The sequence below is a fragment of the Aquarana catesbeiana genome, linkage group LG02 (assembly GCF_042186555.1).
Source record: "Aquarana catesbeiana isolate 2022-GZ linkage group LG02, ASM4218655v1, whole genome shotgun sequence".
NCBI classification, from domain to species: domain Eukaryota; kingdom Metazoa; phylum Chordata; class Amphibia; order Anura; family Ranidae; genus Aquarana; species Aquarana catesbeiana.
Genome location: NC_133325.1, coordinates 56,618,180 through 56,635,906, shown reverse-complemented (window position 1 = coordinate 56,635,906; position 17,727 = coordinate 56,618,180). Strand labels below are relative to the sequence as shown.

At 45.5% G+C, this 17,727-nt stretch overlaps 1 protein-coding gene across 2 annotated transcripts in view; it reads left to right on the top strand.

Moving 5' to 3' along the window:
* The window catches only part of ME3 (malic enzyme 3), a 254,281-nt gene that overhangs the window by 197,853 nt on the left and 38,701 nt on the right, over positions 1 to 17,727 (top strand). For both annotated transcript variants that reach the window (XM_073612948.1, XM_073612949.1), the window contains exon 9: positions 8,303 to 8,400. In XM_073612948.1, the coding sequence (XP_073469049.1) occupies positions 8,303 to 8,400 (98 nt within the window). The remainder of the gene's footprint in view (positions 1 to 8,302; positions 8,401 to 17,727) is intronic.

Genomic DNA, 17,727 nt, shown 5'->3' with positions numbered 1-17,727 from the left:
AACCTTGGTTTGAGAGTACCTTGGTTTAAGAGCGTTTTGCAAGACCAGCAACATTTTTAAATAAATTTTGACTTGAGATACAAGCGATGTCTTGATATACAAGTAGCGTCATGTAACAAGTGAGTATAAAAGAGAAGAGAGGCGCCTCTAAGTGTAGCAATATGGTTACATTTATTGAAGGTACAACATTTAGCAACATATTGGGGTTGATTTTCTAAAATAGGAGAGTGCAAAATCTTGTGAAGCTGTGCAAATCAGATTCTAACTTCAGCTTGTTCAATTAAGCTTTGACAAAAGAAACTGAAAGTTGATTGGTTTCTCTCCAGAGCTGCACAAGATTTTGCGCACTCCACTCCTAATAAATCAATCCCATTGCTACACTAATGCCGCGTACACATGGTCGGACTTTTCAACCGGACAGGTCCGACGGACAATTCGACCGTGTGTGGGCTTCATCGGACCTCCGCCTGACCCAGTTCCTATCGAAAAGTCCGCTCGTCTGTATGCTAGTCCGACGGACGAAAACCAACGCTAGGGCAGCTACTGGCTATCAACTTCCTTATTTTAGTCCGGTGTACGTCATCACGTAGGAATCCGTCGGACTTTGGTGTGATCGTGTGTAGGCAAGTCCGTTTGTTCGGAAAGTCCGTCGGATAGACAGTCGGACCAGTCTGGTCAAAAAGTCCGCTCGTGTGTACGCGGCATTAGGGGCGCCTCTCCTCTTTTATATTCAGTTGTCATGTGACGCTACTTGTATATCAAGACATCACTTGCATATCAATCCTGTTAGATTTTGCTTCTAATCCGCTTGTGGAGGATTCCATTTGTGGATGGACATTTTATGCTTACACAACCTGGTCACATTGCTATAATCTTTTTATATGGACCATAAACTGAAGGACCTATGAATAAATGGTTGTGGAACTAATGATTTGAGTTTATATTATTTCTTATGGGGAAATTTGCTTTGATATACAAGTGCTTTGGATTACAAGCATGTTTCTGGAACGAATTATGCTCGCTATCCAAGGTTTTACTGTATGTGGACATCCAGCCAAAAATGACAAGATAAAATAACAAAGCCGTCTTTTCTTGCTGCACTATTCACCTTCAATCCAGAGATTTCCCTGCAGTATTTTTTTTCTGTTGCTAGATGTCCTTGTACAAAAAAAACCAACAACCTTCTGCGTTCAAGATGGATGTTCCAGCAATGGTGAACCTTAGATCTTTAACAAGTTGAAGCTTGGCAAGACTGTGCAGTCCCATAAAGACTGGGGGAGCCCAAAAAGGAACACTGTAAAAACAGAAGCCGAGGGCGCACCAGCCTTACATATTTATGCACCTTTGTAAATCTTTTTATTGAAGAAATAAGAGGTGTATACTCACAAACACCATGTGATGTCAAGCTCATTAAGTGTCCCGCATCGCCTGGTCTGCTGCCCAAATCCCAGCATGGGGAAGACACTTCAAATGGCTGTTTCATGGGATGATACCCTCTTCCTCAGAACCAAGTCATAATCATGCATAGGCCGTTCATTCATGTGAAAGACTGGTACACCCTCTGTTGCTGTTTTTCCACTAGATGTCCTTGGCCTGATGGCCAAAGTCATTCAGTGCACTTCCTCTGAGCCCAAGGCATCCGGGACCTGCCCCAGCCTGTGACTGGACAGTGAAAGGAGAAGCAGCATAGTGATGAACTCATCTCACTGTCACTCTGCTTTCTTCTACTGTAGGCCTGTGTTATGTTTTTTTTTAATATCTGCCTGGAGCTCCACTTTTAAGCGCTATATACAGCGGGTAAAATAAGTATTGAACACATCACCATTTTTCTAGGTAAATATATTTCTAAAGGCGTTGTTGACATGAAATTTTCACCACATGTCGGTAACAACCCATGCATCCATCCATACATACAAAGAAACAAAAACAGGTTTAGAAATGAAGCTGTGTGTAATAAAATGGAATGACATAGGGAAAAGGGTATTGAACACGCTAACTGAAATCTATTTAATAGTTCGTAACAAAATCCTTTGTTGACCATGACAGTTTCAAGACGCCTCCTGTATGGAGAAACTAGTCACATGCGTTACTCAGGTGTGATTTTGGCCCATTCTTCCACATAAACGGTCTTCAAATCTTGAAGGTACCGTGGGCCTCTTATATGGACTCTGATCTTTAGTTCTTTCCATAGATTTTCTGTTGGATTCAAGTCAGGTGATTGGCTGGGCCATTCTAGCAACTTTATTTTCTTTCTTCAAAACCAATTGAAAGTTTCCTTGGCTTTGTGTTTGGGATCATTGTCTTGCTGAAATGTCCACCCTCATCTCATCTTCATCATCCTGGTAGATGGCAACAGATTTTTATCAAGAATGTCCTGGTACATTTTTCCATTCATCCTTCAATGATTTTACCATTACCGTATCCTGAAAAACAGCCCTTACTTAATACCAATGGGATTCAAATCAGGGCTTTGGATCAGCCAGTAGCAAAACAACTCAATAAGATAACATTCCTATCACCATGCTTCACAGTTGGTATGATGTTCTTCTCCCAGAAAGCTGTCTTTGTGCCAAACATGTCCGCTGTTACTGTGGTTAAACAACTCTAACTTTGATCAGTCTACAGTACATTGTTACAGAAGGCTTCCGTTTTGCCTATATCATTGGCAAACTGTAATCTTCCTCTTTTTGTACAGCAAAGGCTTTTTCATGGCACACCCCCTGCAGTTTAATCTGGTATAATCTCCTTCTGATTGTACCGTAGATGATTGCACTTTGATGACAAGTATTGCAAGAGTTAGCTGCTGGCCCTGCTATGAGATTTTAGGGGTTCTTGGAGACTTCTTTGAGCCTTTAAATAGTCAGCTCTTGGGCTGAATTACCTGGGCCAGCCAGTCCTAGTCGAATTAGCAGTTGTTTGAAATATACTCTATTTGTAGAGGATTTTCCTTAGAATGGAAACATTTTTTTCAAAATGATTTGGCCATCTTTTTGAAGCTTTGCAAGACTTTGACGTTTTCAAACTTTCCTGAGGGCTATAGAGAATGTTGTTGATCTTGGCATGATGACTCCACACACATCTGTAGCAGAGATGTCTGAGGTGTGTTCCACCCATATACTCCCTAAGTTAATTTAGAATTGATTATGAGAGAGAATGCGCAATGTAAATTTTATGTGTCAGGTATATCACCTTTTATCTGCAGACGTTGTTTGAATGAAGATCTAATGTTCACCTGTTTAAATATGTTGAAAAGTTAACAATTTCCAGATGTGTACTTTTTTCCCATTAGTGTAATATCTACAAATAGAAGAGGACAATGTGAGAAAGAGCACGGGGGATTGATTTGTTAAATGTGCGCCACAGCTTAACTGCTTGCTGACCACTTTTACTGCTACAGTGTGTCAGCTGAGGGTCAGATCACGTGTGTGTGTATATATATATATATATATATATATATATATATATATATATATATATATTGTCGCTGTACGTCCCTACGTTCGTAATTGTTGGCCAACATTTGTGTGACCGTGTGTATGCAAGACAAGTTTGAGCCAACAACCTTCGAACAAAAATCCGCGGTTTTGTTGCCGGAAAGTTCTGATTGTGTGTACAGGGCATAACAAGTTTTCTTCTAAGATTGCCCTGTATTTGGCTCCATCTTCCCATCAACTCTGACCAGCTTCTCTGTCCCTGCTGAAGAAAAGCATCCCCACAACATGATGCTGCCACCACCATGTTTCACGGTGGGGATGGTGTGTTCAGGGTGATGTGCAGTGTTAGTTTTCCGCCACACATAGCATTTTGCTTTTAGGCCAAAAAGTTAAATTTTGGTGTCATCTGACCAGAGCACCTTCTTCCACATGTTTGCTGTGTCCCCCACATGGCTTCTCACAAACTGCAAATGGGGCTTTCATTCAACAATGGCTTTCTTCTTGCCACTCTTACATAAAGGCCCCTTGAAATTTTCCACATTTTGTCATGTTACAACCAAAAATATAAATGTATTTTATTGGGATTTTATTTAATTTTTTTTTTTTTTACTGGTAATAGCGGCGATCTGCGATTTTTATCGGGACTGCAACATTACGGTGGACACATCGGACATTTTTGACACATTTTTTGGACCATTGTCATTCATACAGCAATCAGTGCTATACAAATGCATTATTTCCTGTGTAAATGACACTGGCAGTGAAGGGGTTAACCACTAGGGGGCAGTGTAGGGGTTAAGTGTGTCCTAGGGAGTGATTCTAACTGTGGGGGGGGGGAGGGGCGAGGGGCTATGTGTGGCCAGACACTGATCACCGCTCCCGATTACAGGGAGCTGTGATCAGTGTCACTAGGCAGAACAGGGAAATGCTTGTTTACATTAGCACAGGGGTCTTCAAACTACGTCCCTCCAGTTTTTCAGGAACTACAATTCCCATCATGCCTAGTCATGTCTGTGAATGTCAGAGTTTTACAATGCCTCATGGGATGTGTAGTTCTACAGCAGCTGGAGGGCCGTAGTTTGAGGATCCCTGCATTAGCATTTCCCCGTTCTTCCTCTCTGTGAGACGATCGCAGGTATCACCACGGACATCAAGTCCATGGGACCCGTGATCACACTCACGGAGGTTGCACACGCGCGCCCGCAAACCGCTTCTTAAAGGGCAACGTACAGGTACGTTAATCTGCCTGTATGTGCTCTTCTGCCGACGTATATCGGCGCGAGCCAGTCGGCAAGCGGTTAATAACATCCAGGTACAATAGGACTTGAGTCGCAATTGTATATGCTATATTATTTTTTTATTTTATTTTTTCGTGCTTTTTTTTATCTATTTATTTTTTCCCACGAAAGTGGAGTTACCCTTTAATGAAATTTCAAAAATGAATCCTGTTGTTGTAGGGTGACAGTTGTCTCCCAGCTGTGCTCCCACATAGTCACTTTATCACTTCAGCTCCTTGGGGGTGACTACTTTTTGGACACATTTCATAGGCATTGTCCACAATTCTCATTATTTAGGAAAGCGGAATCCAAAGCAATGTGCTTGCTGGAGGGAGGGCATGTGGGCAGGAAGCCGCTGAAAGGAGCTAGAGGAGATCAGCATCACTGATATGCAAAAAAAAGAAAAAAAAGAAAAAGCCTCGGCAATTGTTTGTTACACAGTACATTAGCAAACTAAATGCCATCCAGTTTGGGTTGACCTAACAGTTATGATCCAGTGTACCGGCTGAGAATGTTGTTTATTAGCTCATTGATTAGGTAGGATGGCAGGGCACTGAGGAGGCTGTTCGGTTGCCAGCCCACGGTTAGCAGAATGTGGTATAATCAGTATTTTGAATACAGTAATTATTTGCAGAATGAAAATGTATTTCTCATTTAGCTGACCACTTCAGAGATGCGAAGCGAAGCCTCAGGTTGGAAATGGATGCAGACACACTGACACCTAGTGGTTATCTTCACACATTTTCTTTATTACTTTAACAAGCTTTCCAGGTTTTGCACAGAAAAAAATTGTAGGCAAACATACAGTGAAAAAAATGTTCTTCAATCAGCTTGCTTTGTACTGGCTGAGTCAGGGCCATTATTAGTCTGGGGGGGCACAAACTCTGCGCTCTGGGTGGGCACACTCCTGCTGTGTGGCTGTAAAGCACAACGGGCATTGCTGGATGAGTTCACACAGTCATTTGTAAACCTGTCGCTAGGCAAGACTGTTCCTTTTTATATGTTTAAAGCTGAGCTCTGAAATGCGCAGTTCTTTAACCACTTGAAGACCAGGCACTTTTTGTTTAACCACTTGCTTATTGGGCACTTAAACCCCCCTCCTGCCCAGACCAATTTTCAGCTTTCAGCGCTGTCACACTTTGAATGACAATTGCGCGGTCATACAACATTGTACTCAAATGAAATTTTTATCATTTTTTTCACACAAATAGAGCTTTCTTTTGGTGGTATTTAATCATAGCTGAGATTTTTATTTTTTGCTAAACAAACAAAAAAAGATGGAAAATGTTGAAAAAAAAAAATCATGTTTCATAGTTTGTTATAAAATTTTGCAAACAGATCATTTTTCTCCTTCATTGATATGCGCTGATGAGGCGGCACTGATAGGCGGCACTGGTGGGCACTAATAGGCTGCACTGGTGGGCACTGATAGGCTGCACTGGTGGGCACTGATAGGCTGCACTGGTGGGCACTGATAGGCTGCACTGGTGGGCACTGATAGGCTGCACTGGTGGGCACTGATAGGCTGCACTGATGGGGACAGATAAGGCGGTACTGATGGGCCCTGATGGGTGGCCCTGATGGGTGGCCCTGATGGGTACCACTGATAGATGGCACTGATGAGCACTGATAGGTGACACTGATGGGCACTGGTAGTTGACTGATGGGCAGCCGCCAGTGATCGTATTTTTTCATATTCTCACGCTGTCAGCGCGAGGAGAAAAAAAATAGCCGGTTACTGGCTCTGTTTACATCACATGATCAGCTGTCATTGGCTGACAGCTGATCACATGGTAAGGGGTCGGGATCGACCCCTTACTCAGATCTGTGATCAGCCAAGTCTCGTAGACTAGCTGATCACAGAGCACGCTGCGCGCGCCCTGCAGGGGGCGCGCAGGCCGCTCGAGCACGGGAGGACATCAATAGATGTACTCCGGCAAAGTAGGTCCTCGCTCTAGCCGTCATTCGGCTATAGCACGGATCTGAACCAGTTAAAGTAACAATCAGTATTTTTTGCTAGAAAATTCCTTAGAACCCCCAAACATCATATTTTTTTTTTTTTTGAAGCAGAGGCCCTAGAGAATAAAGTGATGGGTTTAGCAGTTTTTATGTCATACGGTATTTGCGCAGCAATTTTTTGGAGAAAATTACACTTTTTTGAATTTCAATGCAAAAAAAAAAAAAAAACACTATGCCCTATTTTTTTTTTTTTTTGGTTAGATAGAAAAGATGATGTTACGATGAGTAAATAGATACCAAAACATATCGGGCTTTAAAATTGTCCACGTCTGTACAATGGCGACAAACGGTGTATATTTTACTGTCAATAGGTGATGAATTAAAAGCCTTTACAGGTTATTACTTTAGATGTACAGAGGAGGTCTGGCACTAGAATTACTGCCCATGATCTGACGTTCGTGGTGATACCTCACATGTGGGAAGATCGTTGTTTGCGTGCGTCTGGGACCGACGAGTGCGTTCGCCTTTCCGCACAAGCACGGGGGTTGTGGGATTACTTTTAAAAGAAAAAAAATATAATTTTTAATGCTGTCACAAGGAATGTAAACATCGGTGACCGCAATAGGCATGTCACAGGTACTCTATATGGAGAGATCTGGAGTCTTTAAGGCCCCAGATCCCTCCTCTGCCCTTAAAAGCATTCAGAACACCAAGATCGGTGAGATCAAATGCTTTTGATTTTTTTAAATGGCGCTGTTTACTTTCGGGTAACCCGGAAGTGATGTGAGGTTATTGCTTCAGGGTTACTATATCATAGAGCCCAACAAGGCCTATCCGGTCTTTGTTGGGCTCTATGATCAGCCGACAGAAGCGCTGGCTGGTCGATTGAGACTGTCAGTAGGACGGGAGATCTCGAAAAGGCACGGAAGGTGGGGGGGAGGGGGCGTCCTCTCCTGCTGCTTGTAAAAGCAATCCAGTGGCTAGTTGGCTGCTAGGTATGCTTTTACAAGAGAGACGACCATTGGCTCAAAAAAAAAAAAAACAATACTGGTATGATGCCTGCAGGCATTATCCTGGTGTGACTACTCAAACTCCAGTGATGTATGGGTACGTCGCTGGAGCTGAAGTGGTTAAAAACAAGAGATTTGTGTAATCTTGAATTTTGATGTTTTTTGTGTATTACTTCCAGATCTGTGCAGTAATCCAGTGTGAGATTCTGTGCAGGAGCTTCCTGTAATAAAGACCAGTCACTGCTGCTCTCTCTCCCTGTGCAGGGTGACTGGTCTTGTCTCCGCCCGCTCCTGCAGTTTTCTGCAGGCAGCCTGTAGTGGGTGGAGTCTGATGGGGCTCTCCCACAGCTCTGCTGTCAGTACAGTGAATGATGGACCACTACTTTACAAGGTAATAACTGGATTTGTAAAGACTTTGGTGCACACAAAGTGAATTTAGATCTTATGCGGCTATTGAGGTTTATATTTAGATAAAGATTTTTGTGCACGAAGTTCAGCTTTAAGCTGTAAATTAACAACTCTTCCCAAAATTGACAGGTGATGTCATTTTTAACTGTCATTTGCATTGTACGATCTTTGTTTTTATTGCATGAAGTGTGATGGTCTTTCCTCTGTGTTTCAGGAACAGCATCAGTGGCGGTAGCTGGGATTTTGGCTGCTCTCAGGATCACAAACAATAGACTTTCTGACCACAAGTTTGTCTTTCAAGGTGCTGGTGAGGTAAGGACAGTGACTGGCTACTCTAACTGTACTGTCTGTTCTACCTGCTTCTTCCATGCAGCAGATAAATGAGCGGAGGAAGGACTGCTGTGGAAGAAAAGGACTCCTCAGTCTGGTTTTAGCCCAGTTCCAGCCTGGTGAATGGGATTCTAATTTTTCAGAGTTATGTTGACCACACCACAAGGTACAGAACTCCATCTTCGTGCACATGGCTGTACAAGGCCGTACAGCATGCAGACCCTGCATAATGACATTGCTGAGATCCGCTGCCTCTGCATACAGCCACCCATGGAGATACATTAGAAGAGGTTGTGCAGCTGAGGTTTTTGTGTAAAGCACCTGCATGCGCACTGACGTATGCTTCGACACATACAATCTCTGAGTGTGCATGAAACCTTTAAGCGGAACTAAAAACACAGACACTTACCTACTGTCTGACACCCATGAGATCCCTCTCTGGTGCAGGCATCTTCTGCCTGGGTTCTTGTGAGTGCCAGTCTTTGGATGTTTTGATTGGCCAGCTTGGGATGATGTCACTCATGCGCACGCATGGGAGTGCAATCATCCCCGCACACTGTACATGCACGGGGGGGCATGTATCTAAGTTAGTGTTACACACTTCTGCAATGTCTTTTCATATGTGTAGCACTCTCTAGTGTGCTACTAGTGTGAGAGTAGGTAAACCATATCCTGATTCATACTTGACCAGTGAGTCTGTAATTGGGTCCGGGTTATTAGAGTTCAGGGCAGCATGACTCATACAGGAGAAGAACAAAGTGGAGCTGTGTACGTGGGTAGGAAGTTGTCCCTGGTTCTGTTAGTCAAGTTGGGCATCCCATAATTCCCATCCTCATCCAAGTTATTACTCCCTAATGAAACAAAAAAAAAAGAAAGCTCAAGGACTCGTCAATGCGTTTGGATGCAAGCTGAAGTTGTTGTGTGCCTGGCTGTGCAGCAGTGGAGGAACCCTGTCATTTGCAACCCCTATGGGGGTAGTGCTATGTATGCATAGGGCACTTTGGTTATGTGCCTGGGACATAGTGGATATGTCTAAACATCTTCTTGCTTTTTATGGATTTTATTCCCCGTCTTTCAGGACAGCCACAATGAGAGACCTTGGCTCCTCCCCTTCCTAGGAAACACCGCGCCATACATTTTCACTTCCCCCTGCCAGACTTTAGTTATTTGTGTTTCCTATGGTGGGGAGACACTGTTTTGGAACCGGGCCAGACAGTCAGGGAGACTGTGGCTTGTAAAGCCCTGTAAGGGAGACCAGGGTACTCCCAGGGACGCGGTGAGGTACATAACCGACCGCACTGTTCCCCACCCCATCTTCACCGAGTGCGGGTTGAAAATCTGTGGGCCCACCATCGCATTCACAGGGATGCAGCAGGGACACAGCTCCACTCTCCCTGTACACGGGTGCAGGCCACATTTGGAACCAGGCGAGCCGTGTGACGGGTGACGTCATTTCTGGCGGATGTTTCCCTTTGACCTGCGACTTCCGGTTCCGGATCGCGGTGCTGATAGTGGGCCGGGCGCAGTCTGAAGAGGACTCGGGAACGAGGCACAGGCAGTGTGAGGCTCCACAGCAGCAACCACCAGCGTGGCCATGTCTGAAGTGGACGCCCAGACAGCGCATAGCGATGCTAGCTCCAGCCATCCAAAGGTAAGAGTACCCTGGGGAGGGATCCTCTTTATCTAGGATTCCCTCTCGGTGGTCAGAGAGGGGGAGGCTCAGGTCCTTAGCTTTCCCAGGGTTGTAACCTGTATGCAAGGGGGAAATGTGATGTTATTTATATTGTTCTTGCATGTATTTCAGAAAGCTACTGAAAAAATCAAGATCGTCACATAGCTCTAGGAGAAAGTGCGCCTCTTGTAGGGATACCCTAGCAGAATCTTGGACAAAAGTATTATGCAAAGACTGTATTGATGTTTTAGTGAGAGAAAGGGCATCAGAGCAGGAATCAGGGTTGGCAGCTTCAGTGAAGAAACTTTCCTCCACCTTTCAGTCTTTTAACCACTTGCTTACTAGGCACTTAAACCCCCCTCCTATCCAGACCAATTTTCAGCTTTCAGTGCTCTCACACTTTGAATGACAATTACTTAGTCATGCAACACTGTACCCAAATGATTTTTTTGTCCTTTTCTTCATACAAATAGAGCTTTATTTTGGTGGTATTTGATCACCTCTGGGTTTTTTATTTTTTGCGCTATAAATGAAAAAAGACCGAAAATTTTGAAAAAAAACACATTTTTTCTAATTTCTGTGATAAAATTTTGCAAATTCGTAATTTTTCTTCATAAATTTTGGCCACAATTTATACTGCTACATATCTTTAGTAAAAATAACCAAAAATTTGTGGAAATTATTTGGTCTGTGTGAAAGTTTTAGAGTCTACAAGCTATGGTGCAAATCATAAAAAAATTATCACATCTGATGTACTGAGGCCTATCTCATTTCCTGAGACCCTAACAAGCCAGGAAAGTACAAATGCCCCCCAAATAACCCCTTTTTGGAAAGTAGACATTTCAATGTATTTAGTTAGAGGCATGGTGAGTTATTTGAAGTTGTATTTTTTTCCCACAATTCTTTGCAAAATTGAGATTTTTTTTTTTTTCCCACAAAATTGTCATTGTAATAGCTTATTTCTCTCACATGGCATGTGTATACCACAAATGACACCCCAAAATACATTCTGCTACTCCTGAGTATTACGATACCACATGTGAGGGACTTTTTCACTGCCTGGCTTTACATGTTACACTTTTGAAGGCCCTGGAGCACCAGGACAATGGAAACACCCACAAAATGACCCCATTTTGGAAAGCTAACACCCCAACGTATAATCTATGAGGCATGAGTCTTTTGAATGGTTTATTTTTTTCCAGAAGTTTTTGGAAAATGTGGAAAAAAATGAAACCGCATTTTTTTTTACACAAAGTTGTCCGTTTATAAGATATTTCCAACACATGGCAATTAGATAGCAAAAATGACACCCCAAAATACATTCTGCTACTCCTCCTGAGTATTACGATACCACATTCGTGGGACTTTTTCACTGCCTGGCCACATACAGAGGCCCAACATGCATGAAGCACCATCAGGTGTTCTAGGAGCATAAATTACACATCACATTTCTCAACCACCTATTGCACTTTTGAAGGCCCTGGAGCACCAGGACAATGGAAACACCCACAAAATGACCCCATTTTGGAAAGCTAACACCCCAACGTATAATCTATGCGGCATAATGAGTCTTTTGAATGGTTTATTTTTTTTCCAGAAGTTTTTGGAAAATATGGAAAAAAATGAAAACGCATTTTTTTTTACACAAAGTTGTCCGTTTATAAGATATTTCCAACACATAGCATTTAGATAGCAAAAATGACACCCCAAAATACATTCTGCTACTCCTCCTGAGTATTACGATACCACATGTGTGGGACTTTTTCACTGCCTGGCCACATACAGAGGCCAAACATGCAAGGAACACCGTCAGGTGTTCCAGGGACACATAGCATGCACATACCAAGAATTACACCCCAAAATACATTATGCTGAGCAAAGCGTAAACAAAAAAGATTACCTGTGGTTGTAGTAGCGCAGTTGTACACAGGAGGATAGCACTGGTCCAGGCAGCAGGCAGGGACTTGGTCAGCAGCGGCGAACACAATTGTCCAGGCAGCAGGCAGGGTTACTGTCCATATAAAGTCCAGGGTCAGTGCAGGCAGAGATATTGTCCGCAGTGCCAAAAATATTGGTCCTGGTAGTAGGCAGGTCCATGTGGTGTGGTCAGTGCAACAGGCAGAGGCGTGACGGCAGTAAGTCCTACAGGCAGAAGTAGGGCCTCTTCAGGACAGAATGGGGACGGGGTAGAGGCTTCTCCCACCCAAATCTCTTTGAAGCCTCCGAGTCTCCAGACCCTAATCTAGGATTGAGAAAACAAAATAAATTGTTTTCTTCATCCAGAAAAACAATTCTGGAGCCCCTCAGATATGTGAGACCCCTGTGTTGAATCCCACTAGTCCAGTTGCAGGGTACAAGATCAGTCCAAGAGGCAGGCAAATATCATGGTCAAACAGTCCAAGGTCAGTTCCAGATCAGGCAGAGGTATGTACAGAATCGTTGGGCAGAAGCATGGTCGAATAACAGTCCAGGGTCAGTTCCAGATCAGGCAGAGGTATGTGCAGAATTGTTAGGCAGAAGCGTGGTCAAATAACAAGCCAGGGTCAGTTACAGAGGAGGCAGTGGCATAAGGGGTGTGAGGGTAAATTGCAGGAACGGAGGCTTACGTTTACCATACTTTACTAATAATTTACTGAAGTATGGTAACGACGAAAACATTCACCTACGCAGAGGCCTGGTTCAGAAGGACATTGTGCACAATAATAAGATGTGTCTCTTCTGAATCCAGCTCTGGTACACACCTTACATTTTTTTTGCCGTCGTTGGCCTGTTGGTTTGGGAGGGATCTTATCTGGGAAGTGGCGTTCGGAGAGTCGACTTAGAACATCAGATCGGATATTTTCTGGGGGGCCGTTCGGGAATGTAAGGGCAGTGAAAACGTCCTCCTGGTAGCCAAGGAAGCGTTTGGGGTTTTGGGTGGAGTTACGATAAATGACATAAGAATTGTAGATGGCCAAATGAAAAAAATAAATTGCGACTTTCTTATACCAATGGTATGTCCGTCTTGTGGCAAGGTACGGTTCCAGCATCTGGTCATTCAAGTCGACTCCCCCCATAAACAAATTATAGTCAAAGACGCATTTAGGTTTCTGTATGGGGCCATTTCTTCTGGGGACTTCCATGAAGGTATCATCGTGGATTGAAGACAACATGTATACATCTCTTTTGTCTCTCCACTTCACTGCCAAAATCTCGTTGTTTCGTAGACTCGCCGTTTCTCCTTTTCTCGATTTTTTTATTGACCAGACTTTGAGGAAAGCCCTTCCGGTTCTTTTTGATGGTACCACATGCAGGCGTCTTCATCCGATGCAGGTTGTGGAACAGGGGCAGAGATGTGTAGAAGTTATCTACGTACAGGTGGTAGCCTTTCTCCAGTAGGGGGTATGTGAGATCCCAAACAATTTTCCCGCTTGATCCCAAGTAGTCTGGGCAATTAGGGGGTTGCAGCTGGGTGTCCTTCCCTTCGTACACTTTGAAGGCATACAAGTAACCTGTGACTCGGTCACATAATTTGTATACCTTCACCCCATAGCGTGCCCTTTTACTGGGAATATATTGCTTCATCTTAAGCCTGCCACTAAACTTAAGAAGGGACTCATCCACACATATGTTTTTGTCTGGGGTAAACAGCAGGGGGAATAGTGCAGAAAAATAATTTAAAAGTGGCCGAATTTTGAAAAGTCTATCATAGTTTGGGTCATTTCGGGGAGGGCACTGGGTATTGTCGTTGAAATGAAGAAACCTCAATATCATGAGGTATCTGTTTCTGGGCATCACCTTGGAGTATATTGGCTGGTGTTGGAGGGGGTGGGTTGACCTATAGGACAGCAAAGTGTTTTTTTTCGTGAGTCCCATGTTAAATGTGAGCCCTAAAAAACCTTCAACTCCACCACCGTTAGGTCTCTCCATTCGTAGGGACGAGCATAGTAGGACGTTGGATTATTCGCAATGAATTGATGTGCATAAAGGTTGCACTGGGCCACAATACTTGACAGCATGTCCTCGGTAAAAAATAAACTAAAAAAATCTATTGGGGAAAAATTCTCCGTGTTCACCTGGACTCCTGGCTGGGCAGTGAAAGGGGGAATGTTGGCTTCTCCTGAATTAGGAGGAAGCCACAAGGGGTTCTGCAGGGCATAGGGAAGGCTGGCTTGGGTCCTTGGCCTTTCTTGCCGAGGCACTGCGGTGCTGATGGACGGGACTGCCGTGCTGGTGGACGGGACTGCCGTGCTGGTGGACGGGACTGCCGTGCTGGTGGACGGGACTGCCGTGCTGGTGGACGGGACTGCCGGGCTGGTGGACGGGACTGCCGGGCTGGTGGACGGGACTGCCGGGCTGGTGGACGGGACTGCCGTGCTGGTGGACGGGACTGCCGTGCTGGTGGACGGGACTGCCGTGCTGGTGGACGGGACTGCCGTGCTGGTGGACGGGACTGCCGTGCTGGTGGACGGGACTGCCGTGCTGGTGGACGGGACTGCCGTGGTGGTGGACGGGACTGCCGTGGTGGTGGACGGGACTGCCGTGGTGGTGGACGGGACTGCCGTGCTGGTGGACGGGACTGCCGTGGTGGTGGACGGGACTGCCGTGCTGGTAGATGCCACTGCCTCCCCACCAGAACGCCTTCGTTTGGCGGGCCGGATCTCTTCCTCCTCTGAGTCACTCAGTGTTTCACTACTGAGGACTGGCTCATAGTTTATGTCCGACTCGGAATCGGAAAGGGAATCTGAAAAAGAGAGCTCCCCATTGCTCTCGTCGGCCTGGGACAGTATTTGGTACGCCTCCTCGGCGGAAAAGCTTCTTTTGGCCATGGTTGCTAAGCCTGCACTGATGAGGCGGCACTGATGAGCACAGATGGGCACTGAGGTGGCACAGAGGGGCACTGATGAGGTGGCACAGAGGGGCACTGATGAGGTGGAACAGATGTGCACTGATGAGGTGGAACAGATGTGCACTAATGAGGTGGAACAGATGTGCAGATGTGCACTGATGAGGTGGCACAGGTGTGCACTGATGAGGCGGCACAGGTGGGCACTGACGAGGTGGAACAGATGTGCACTGAGATTGCACAGATGTGCACTTATGAGGTGGCACAGCTGGGCACTGATGGGACGGCACAGATGGAGCGGCACAGATGGAGCGGCACAGATGGGCACTGATGAGGCGGCACAGATGTGCACTGAGGCAGCACAGATGTGCACTGATTGGCACAGGTGGGCACTGAGGTGGCACAGGTGGGCACTGATGAGGTGGCACAGGTGGGCACTGATGAGGTGACACAGGTGGTCACTGATTGTGCAGATGTGCAGCTGGACACTAATCACCGCTGGGCAGACAGGTGGACACCGATTGGCACAGGTGGACACCGATTGGCACAGGTGGACACCGATTGGCACAGGTGGGCACCGATTGGCACAGGTGGGCACCGATTGGCACAGGTGGGCACCGATTGGCACAGGTGGGCACCGATTGGCACAGGTGGGCACCGATTGGCACAGGTGGGCACCGATTTGGCACAGGTGGGCACCGATTGGCACTGTACTGATGCTGCACTGTACTGATGGGGCACTGTATTGATGGGGCACTGTATTGATGGGCACTGTGGGCACTGTAGGCACAGTAAATGTTAATTACAAACTCACAGATCGCTGACAGTTTCTCTCTCTCCTCACACGCTGTCTCTGTGTGAGGAGAGAGAGCCGGCAATGAGAGATGATCTCAATTGTTTACATTTTAGATCATCTCTCATTGGAGGCAGCGATCGCGCTGTAAACGGCCGCTGTGATTGGCCGTTTACAGCGATCTGTGATTGGCTGTGTCCAAGGGACACGGCCAACACAGAATTTCCCCGTTGCGCGCTCGTGAGTGCGCACGGGGAGCGAGGAAAGGGGAGGCCGTCATATGACGTCCTCCCGGGAATTGACATCCGCGCTGAAGCCGTCATTCGGCTACGGCCGGATGTCAGGTGGTTAAATCTTTGTTTGAAGGGTTTAAGCTTCTTACTAATCCCTCACCTGCACCCCAAATTACAACCCCTCCACAAGCACAGGGATCTGCACCCTCCCAACCGGCTGCCACTGCAATGGCAGAGGGAGCTACCAGGGCCTCCAGAGAGGAGTCTAGGGAAGAGCCGGATAGTGCAACCTCTGGTTCCCAGGAGGAGTCAGAGTTAGAGGACCGGGACGGGGAGTCCAGAAAACCCTCAAGATATAAGCTTTCCCTGGAAGAGGTAGAGGACCTCTAGGGGGCAATTTACACCACCCTTGGAATTCAGGCGAACAAGTAACCCCTGACAGTCCATGACCAGATGTACAGGGACATGGGGGAACAGAAAAAGAAGGTTTTCCCAGTCCATGATGTCCTGGTAGAAACAGTAAATAAGGAGTGGCAGTATCCTGAACGGAAACCCTTTTTCTCTAGATCTTTAAAAAGAAGAAGCCCAATTTCAGAAGATCCATCATCCATCTGGAATAAAAACCCCAAACTGCCAGTTTTCCTTCCTTGGGCCATTTTTGGTAGGTCCTGACCACTGCAGACTAAGAACATCCCACAAGAGCTGCACTTCTGGAGTTGCTCTAACCCAGTTATCTAGACATTACAAATTTGCCCATGTCCCCTTCAGGGATAACATCTTCACCTGCTGCCTAATATATCCCACCCACTTTCAAATGCCATTGTAACACCATATTAAATGTTTTTAATTTTACCTGTCAGTGTTAATAATGTTATTGCTGGTGTATAGTCTAGTTGCCCAAGGATTCCATTTTTGCTTTAGGTAAAGCTGTAGGGCACTAAGCCGCATTTTTCCCAAAAAATCACCTCTGTAATTGGGTATTGTGTGAACACCCTTTCTGGCAGGGCTGTACTTGTATACAGTGGGTGTTCCTGACCCTGCCTACTGTTGGCTGATAGACATGATGGGTTATTATGTTTGTGACATCATCCTCATGAGAGTTCAACATTTCTTTCATCTTCCACGTTTGAACTGCTTCATTGGCATTATTACAGGTTCCTCTCCACCCTGTCCTGGAGCCTACTCTGCACCATTTCTGGGGCCATCGCTTGTCTCTGTGCCATCTTACTTTTTCATGCTCTCTCTGCTGTCTGCCCCATCTTCAGGTGGTTAAAAAAAATAATAACCTACAACCCAGCTGCTGGCCATGCCAGTCTTATTTAACAGATCAGAAGCATCAGTAAATAAGGATTCCCAACTCCGCCAAGCTAAATCTCTCTACTTGCTAGATTTGCACATCCCTGATCCACCAGTTATGCTCCAACTCCTCTCCAATTATGTTCAGTAAAGATTTGAGGGAATATAGGTTGACGACAGGTCTTTAACCTTGCCCAAATACTTTGCTAAATCCATTTTCAATCTGATTGCAAGGGATCAGGGAAATATGTATACAATTTAGTTCAAGCCTAACACTTGAGTGGACTTTTCACTTTAGCATAGTTGCTGTGCTTCCTTGATATCCCCCATGATCGTCTTTCATGTACCTTCACTCTTCTGCACACCCTCTGATGCCTGCCCTGCTCCTTTCTATATCAGTCAAGAGGCCTTGGCTCATGGGCTGCTGCAGGCTCAAACAAAGGGTGTTTTCTGATTGGATGCATCAAGTGAGTGGATATTCTAACTGTGG